At 37.6% G+C, this 8,110-nt stretch overlaps 1 protein-coding gene across 1 annotated transcript; it reads right to left on the bottom strand.

Annotated features, from left to right (window-relative positions):
* Window positions 1–2,042: 2,042 nt before the first annotated feature.
* LOC110834435 (uncharacterized) lies at window positions 2,043–6,656 on the bottom strand. Its single transcript, XM_087359256.1, has 2 exons — window positions 6,542–6,656; window positions 2,043–4,681 (listed from the first exon to the last, which is right to left on the bottom strand). Exons 1-2 carry the CDS (start codon window positions 6,569–6,571, stop codon window positions 3,650–3,652), a joined length of 1,062 nt encoding a protein of 353 aa, XP_087215382.1. The 5' UTR covers window positions 6,572–6,656; the 3' UTR covers window positions 2,043–3,649.
* Between the last annotated feature and the right edge of the window lie 1,454 nt (window positions 6,657–8,110).

The raw sequence follows: 8,110 nt of genomic DNA, 5'->3' as shown, positions 1-8,110 counted from the left end.
TTGTGTTGGGCAAGGCCGTTGTCTAGGCAACACGGAGTTTTCCTCCGTGGCATCCCAACAATTACTCCATTCACACACAGAAGAAGGCAATGGCAAACCACTTCTGGATCATCTGCCAAGAACGTATATGAACAGGTCCCAGTCCGAGAAAAGGATGGAAGGATCCTGTTCATATGGACCCGTCGTCAGACAGAACACTAAATAATAATAAGATGAGGTGGTCTAGCGGTTAGAACGCTGGCCTTGTAATCCTGGGGTCTCGGGTTCGATTCCCGGCGGTGCCCGAATTTATAACTTGTGTTGGCCAAGGCCGTGGTCTAGGCAACACGGAGTTTTCCTCCGTGGCATCCCAACAATTACTCCATTCACACACAGAAGAAGGCAATGGCAAACCACTTCTGGATCATCTGCCAAGAACGTATATGAACAGGTCCCAGTCCGAGAAAAGGATGGAAGGATCCTGTTCATATGGACCCGTCGTCAGACAGAACACTAAATAAAATAAGAAATAGTTAAATAGAACAGCTACCTGTTATGAAACATAGTTTCATTACCCTGTTTACAAAAGCCGGTTGATATTTCCTGTTCTGAGCGAGATGAATCCAATCCAACCTGTATCCCGAAAATTAATTTTAATACGAAATACCCATCTATGTCGAAATCGTTCGAGTTTTAGCTTACCTTAAAGTTTTCCAACTGAAACTTTGTGTGTAAATTTTGTTATCCCAATGCATGCTACCATGCATTGCCCATAACGTCGTCTTTAATTTGTATTGTGTCCTACAATCTCACCCTGACATTTCGAGACACGCCCACAAATTTCGAGGTTAGTCGTTACGAAGTCTTATTCTCTGGCATTTTAATTTTTCTGTCCACATGTTTAAAAGACAATAAACTAACAACGAAGTAAAATTTCTAGGGGAACTGTAAAACGCTTTTGTGGTGTTTGTGAAAAAAGATAGATAGTATCAGTGACTGGAATGAAGATGATTGTCTAAAGCTGTGTATAGCCTTTACGTATTCACCGTGAAAATATATATTTTTTTTACTGATTTAATCTTTACTGTCCTGAAGTCAAATTAGTACACCCGCTCACCGATACATCGCATTGGCGCGATAGTTCATCCCATCGACTGAGATAGTTCAACTTGTATCCAACAGATGGCAGGAACAGCTATGCGGGATATTTCATTGTTCACAAATACAAAATATAAATTTAGCGGAGTAGTATTATGATGCTGATAGTTGTTCATTTGGTCAGAATATTCCTCGAAATTGCATTGCCGAATTCATAAGATACTACTATTGGTTACAATCATGCGCCAGTTTAAACCAGTGCATCCGCTTCTCTACGCTTAGGTGTCTGTAATAATCCCTAACGTTCGTTTCCCGTTTAAAAATTTTGCGTGTATTTCTCATGTCCGCAATGTGAGCTGTGTTCCTGTTATCACATCTCCCGTCTTTTGATATAAATTTTTATCGTTACATTTTCTATAATTATTCGATTACCTTAAATTGGGTAATATCAGGGAATATTAACATAACTCATTTCATCCCTTAAAATTGAATAGTTACTCTCTGTCCGAATAGCTTCATCAATAGATAAAGCTGCTTTATCTTTTCTTGGGTTTCGTAAGCGTTAAAGAGTTGATCTTTGTAATGGTAGAGTGTAGTGTTTTCTTTGCGGTACGGTCTGAATTCTTAAATATCATTTAGATATGCTTCGGTTGAAGCATATCTAAATGACGTTGTCCTACACAAACTTTACAAGGGTATCTGGTGTTTGGACCGAATTTGGAACTGTGTGTCTTAGATTGCAAGGATGTGTTGTCACTGAAATGTCTCATTCTAGAAATATGTTTTAATTTCTACATCGAGATCGAATGTTTTCGTTCTTAAAAACAATCTAATTAAAACTGTATTTCCTCCTTAGTCATAAAATCCTGGTAGCCATAAATTATGGACTAAGCTGCTCCTTTGTCCCCATTGGTTCTTCATTCGGACAGGAATATTTGAAACGTAGGTAGAATAAACAAGTTGCGTCACATTTTTCCTCTTTATTGATAAACAACATTTCCTATTTATTATTACATCTGCTTCTTTCATAATGACAGACCTATTAAAGAACAAAATTATTAAAGTAGGCGTATTTATCTTAATAATTACAAAAAAAATGAATCTGAAACCATCTGATTTGTCGTATTGTAAATTGTAATTTAGTAATCATTATCTGTTTTCATAAAGTTTCGTGATTATTACGCCGTTACGGGCTTTTAAATAAGTATCTAACACGGCGTTGGAGTTATCATTTCACATTCAAACAGACGTTATCTTCAAACTATAGCAAACTTGTATGAAATATAATTTGGTTGAAGTAACACATTCTCAGTAACTTTTGGTCTACCACTAACTTTTATTGTTTCGGGATTTTATTTCTTCAGAACAAACATTTGTCACGAACTTTGAGTTTCACGCACCACACGGACGACTCTCATTATACACGGGTATTGCATTCTTGTGGTCCGCTACAAATTTTGAAAACGCGTAAAACGAGAAACGTTTAACAATCGCCTCGCAGAAATCTCCGGTGTTAAGTTTGTCATCAGCGTCACATTCCCTGATAAATCTTAATAAGATTCATCGAGGTCTGAGGCTAGGATGTGGGTAGGATGACGTTGCTCCATGTAATTTAACATAAAACCGCTGATATGCGGAATAGCGGATATCAAAATCGCGTATAATGAGAGTCGCCCATAATTGTTTGTTCGACACGCTGAGAACTGAAAGTTGTGTTACATAACAAGGCGTACGAACATCAAAGTATATGTGACTTGGGATTGTGTGGTTATTGTAAACTATAATTTAGAAACAATTCGAAATAAATTAACGTCACCTCTTTTGAGTACTGTTTCATCGTTTATCTTGGGATGCTTCTGGTATTGGTCTCTGAATGAACATACGTATTTTTAAGATATTTTAATCTAAGAGATCCCTTAACACTTCTTAAATATTTTATTTTCTTCCTTGCATTTACAAAAATATTCTACTGCTTCCTGGATTCATATTTTTGTGTTTTTGCTCATTCATAGTTTCAATGTTTTATCGCTTTTTGATATTTGAGTACAATATTTTTGTCACTTATATCATATTCAGTCCCATTAGAGACGTTGCTTCTCGTTTTGTTAAACGAAAAAAGTTTAAAGGCAAGATTTTTACAGAGGACAGAGTGGTTTCCTTTCAAAAATCTGGTGTTTGTTTATGATACCCCACTTTTAAAATGTTCGCCAGTGTTCTATAAGAAAGAAAGTTACTTAAGTAGTTTTCGGTAGACTTAAACTTTATTTAATCGTACAAGGATAGAGCCTAATGTGTCTACGGGTGTGGCAAGTCACCATTAGATAATGTTTATATGAAGATGGATAATGAAGATAATCCATATCAACAAAGGAAGACATGATTTATGGATGGATTTGCGCACTTTCGATTGCAGAAATAACCCGTCGGACAATTTATGTTGCCTGGTAGGATAGGTGCATTTACGTCTGCGCAATACGTAAATGATGAGGCGGAATTGCAGAAGAATCCAGGTCCTACGCACGACTTAGGCGACTGAGTAGGTGTAAATGTAGATCCACTTGTAGATGTATATCTACTTGTAGTTTGCAGATCTTCTTGTAGGTGTAGATCCTCTTGGAGGTGTAGATCCACTTGTAGGTGTAGATCCTCTTGGAGGTGTAGATCTACTTGTAGGCGTAGATCCTCTTGGAGGTGTAGATCCACTTGTAGGCGTAGATCCTCTTGGAGGTGTAGATCCACTTGTAGGCGTAGATCCTCTTGGAGGTGTAGATCCACTTGTAGGCGTAGATCCTCTTGGAGGTGTAGATCCACTTGTAGGCGTAGATCCTCTTGGAGGTGTAGATCCACTTGTAGGCGTAGATCCTCTTGGAGGTGTAGATCCACTTGTAGGCGTAGATCCTCTTGTAGATGTAGGAGTAGGTCCACTTGTAGGTGTGGATCCAGTTGTAGATGTAGATCCAGTTATAGGTGTAGAATCAGTTGTAGATGTAGATCCACTTGTAGATGTAGATCCACTTGTAGTTGTAGATCCACTTGTAGATGTAGATCCAGTTATAGGTGTAGAATCAGTTGTAGATGTAGATCCAGTTATAGGTGTAGAATCAGTTGTAGATGTAGATCCAGGTATGGGTGTAGAATCAGTTGTAGATGTAGATCCAGTTATAGGTGTAGAATCAGTTGTAGATGTAGATCCAGTTATAGGTGTAGAATCAGTTGTAGATGTAGATCCAGTTATAGGTGTAGAATCAGTTTTAGATGTAGATTCAGTTGATGTAGATGTAGATTCAGTTGATGTAGATGTAAATTCGGTTGATGTAGATGTAGATTCGGTTGATGTAGATGTAGGCTCAGTTGTAGATGTAAATGAAGTTTCACAAACAGCATCGTCTTCGCTTAAACAAAATCGCGAATACGAGTCAAAGAGTAGCTTATTCGGGCACTTCATGTCGCCGAGAATCAATTGGCCAGAACGTTGTACACATTGATAATATTTAGAGCAGTCATCTGGATTTGGGAATCTCCCTACTGTCACACATTTGAAGCCTGCAGTTTGAGTGAATACTGTCTTCGACGAAATTAGATGAAGAAATGTCACGATCACCATCTGTAACAAAGAAATGTAATTATTTACAAAGAAATTCTGAAATAATATAATTAGTCTTAGGTTGGCTAATCTGTCCTTACGACAACACTTAAAATCTCTTGTGAGGTTTATTCAGTGTACAGTTCAGATTTTCATACGGGGCATGCGCATTAGATTTGGGCGAGACCAATAACAGGTGTAAGGTGCAAAATTGGTCTGAGTATTAGTTTAACTGTAACTAAGTTGTTTGACCAAATGACTTCACGAAATGATCAATAATGACGTCACTTACTATGAAAACGTAATTTGTGGTCGATGCTTATTTTGTGGGTGGGGGGGGGGGGTCGAATGTTACGTGACGGACCAACAGTAAATAAAACAAAATTTCTTGTAGGAACAAGACTGCCTACAGATTGAGTGAAAACCAAAATTTAAAGCCATTGCAGAAAGAAAACGGAATGTTAGTAGTGATCTCAGGTTTATAAGATTTGGAAACATAGATTATATAAAACATTTACATGGCTGAAATATATTTAGGAAGAAAATAATAATTTATATTGATCTATATTACAAATTAAGACACGAATGGAATTATTTGATAAGCAGTGATTTTTTAATGCAACGTGCCATACAAATATGTGTGTATATATATATATATATATATATATATATGTATCAGCGAATAATATTAAGACATGTCAATACGCTGAGCTATTACACACGTCAATATTGGCACTTAGTGAATATGTGAATAAAGTGTGTATGTCCCAAATGGCCACCGTTAGCTTCGTTGCATAGTTGATAACGGTGAGCTACTGACTTAGAAATTTGAAATTCTGTATTAATATATGTATACATATTTCTGGGACACTTTATTTCATCATGTACGAGGTGCGATCGGAAAGTTTCCAGACTGCGCCTATAAAAACCTGTACACTTATCTCAGGTATTAAATTCATCCATCACCCTCGAAGTAGTTCCCCTGGGAGTGAACACAACGATCCCAGCGCCGCTGCCAAGCCTGGAAGCATCCCTGGAAATCTTTCTTTGTCAGCCTGTCAAGCACCATCTGCGATTCTGCCTGAATCTCTTCTATCGTCTCAAATCTCCTTCCCTTTAGCTGAATTTTCATCTTTGGGAAGAGGAAGAAGTCACACGGCGAATAAGGAGGGTGCGGGATGACGGCCATGGTGTTTGAGGTCAAAAACTGCCGAACTTTGAGGGCGGTGTGCGCTGGCGCGTTGTCATGATGCGTCGCATGTGGAGTTCTTCCTCTAGAATCAGCTGACAGGTCCCATAGCCTATCCCAACAATGTCGCACAAGTCGTTGATGGTGCGACGTCGATCTTAGTGAATGGCCTGCCGAATCTTCGTAACATTTTCGGGCGTTGTGCTCGAAAATGATCGTCCAGAACGCTCGTCATCATCGACAGAGGTTCGGCCATTTTTAAAACGTGAATGCCACACAAAAGTTTGTGCACGACCCATTGCGGACTCCCCAAATGCTTGCTTTAGCATTTCATAGGTTTCCGTAACCGTTTTGGCGAGTCTTTGGTAAAATTTGATTTGTTGATGAAAATCCGCCATTCCGAAATCGCAGGAGGGTCGGTGTAATGCACTACCAAAACGCCCGTAACTAAGAAACAAATGTTAATTCGATGATGCCGGCTGGCACACTGATTCACTATGAATGTAGGCAGCACTCCCTAGCGGAAGAAGTACGTACTACATCCGGTTCGCCCTTTATTGACACAGTCTAGAAACTTTCCAATCGCACCTCGTATCTACACTCAAAAGTGTCTTATACCAGCAGATACTTGTATTTTATAACAAATGTTTTTTGACTAACTGGAATCATTGAATGTTGAATGTTATACTTACCGTAAGCTTTATCGCCTGAGATTTCTCCATTTTATAATATAATTAACGTATATTATATTCCAAGATCTGCTAGTTCCAGGTGCGATGTTGAGAGATGTACGAGTATGCAGTCGTTTAAAAATCAATTAGGGAACGGTTTCTTTTTATATGATTTCCAAATAATACGTCATAAATTTTAGCACAGAATTTGTGTGCTAAAGGCTTTAATAGCATGACTTAATGCATTTCACTCTCGCTTGGTTTTGGGATGTATTTTTACCCTACTTCAAGTACGTTTTCGTGAAATTATTTGTGCCAGATTACAGAATGTTACACAAACTTGTAAACTGGAAAGGTACAGTCCGTGTCCAAATACTCAAGAGTTCTCCAAATACGTTCTTGGAATGTTTTAATTTATGTTGCTCCTGGATCTGACAGGAATCCGTAATAAATTAATTCACTACTCAGGAAGTGATTTTTAAAATCTTTGAAAGTATATTTCGTACACAAATACACGTATTATCCTCAATGCCTTCTTTCTTAACTGCATTTAGAAGGTTTTAAATTAGATTTTATCCAAATATGTCTAATTGATTTCGACTTGAATTGATGACAATGCGTTAACCTTATACAATTATAACAATTAACACGTGTTACTGCTCACATAAATTAAAAAAAGGAAGTAATCTTATGGTTTGCGTGGTTTCGTATGAACATGACTGTCTTTTGTTATTTGGGGCATGTAGTTACGTAGAAATTGACCTTCTTTTTAGAGGTATTGTCTCCATCGTAAGACCGATAAGTCCTCGCCTTGAATATGGAGACTGTAAACACCTCCGAAAAGTCGGTAAATTCTTATCTGACTACAAGCTGAAACATCCCAGAACACAATTCTTTATCTTCACACAAATCACCGTGATAGCCTGACAACTCACTTTACAATTTTTCCACGATTAATGTCGTTAAAAATTTCGCTACGTTTTGTGCATGATTTTATTTATTGTCTACGGATATTTTTAGAGAATCGCATGAAGTAATTTGAATGTCAAAGACTTCCTCAAATTCGTGAGGGTTCCTACAATGCTTTTCCTTGAGTTTGTATGCCCTCTTTTCTGTTGGGTCTATTTTGATTTACTCTGACAGTACGTTTGGCAATGCTGGCGTATAAATATTAGTATTCTTCTTCTTTTCTTTACAGCGTCCAGAGCTAGGTCAATTCAAGCCAAATTTATAAAAATACTATTTCCTTAATGTCTATTTTAATATTGTCCATTTACGATTATGTAATCGTATTTCGTTTTCCTTTGGATTCTCTCACCAAAATTATGTTTGTTCATCTGTGAAGAATGTCTTACAATCTTCTTCTTAATTTTGTCGCCCTGACATTTCGAGACACGCCCACAAATTTCGAGGTTAGTCGTTATGAAGTCTTATTTTCTGGAATTTTAATTTTTCTGTCCACGTGTTTAAAAGACAATAAACTAACAACGAAATAAAATTTCTAGGGAAACTGTAAAACGCTTTTGTGGTGTTTGTTAAAAAAGAGAGATAGTATCGGTGACTGAAACGAAAATTATTTTCCGAATCTTT

The sequence above is a fragment of the Zootermopsis nevadensis genome, unplaced genomic scaffold (assembly GCF_977971745.1).
Source record: "Zootermopsis nevadensis isolate Lab colony 2312 unplaced genomic scaffold, Znev_1.0 Znev_ptg000031l, whole genome shotgun sequence".
In the NCBI taxonomy this organism is placed as follows: domain Eukaryota; kingdom Metazoa; phylum Arthropoda; class Insecta; order Blattodea; family Termopsidae; genus Zootermopsis; species Zootermopsis nevadensis.
The sequence above is the reverse complement of the archived record's forward strand: the minus strand, read 5'-3'. Positions and strand labels throughout refer to the sequence as shown.

What these genes read in the sequence shown, in the direction of transcription:
- LOC110834435 (XM_087359256.1), bottom strand. Translation starts at nt 6,571, where the DNA reads ATGGAGAAATCTCAGGCGATAAAGCTTACG. An exon ending in CTCAGGCGATAAAGCTTACG is followed by an intron (nt 4,682 to 6,541) that starts GTAAGTATAACA and finishes TCTTTGTTACAG; the next exon opens with ATGGTGATCGTGACATTTCT.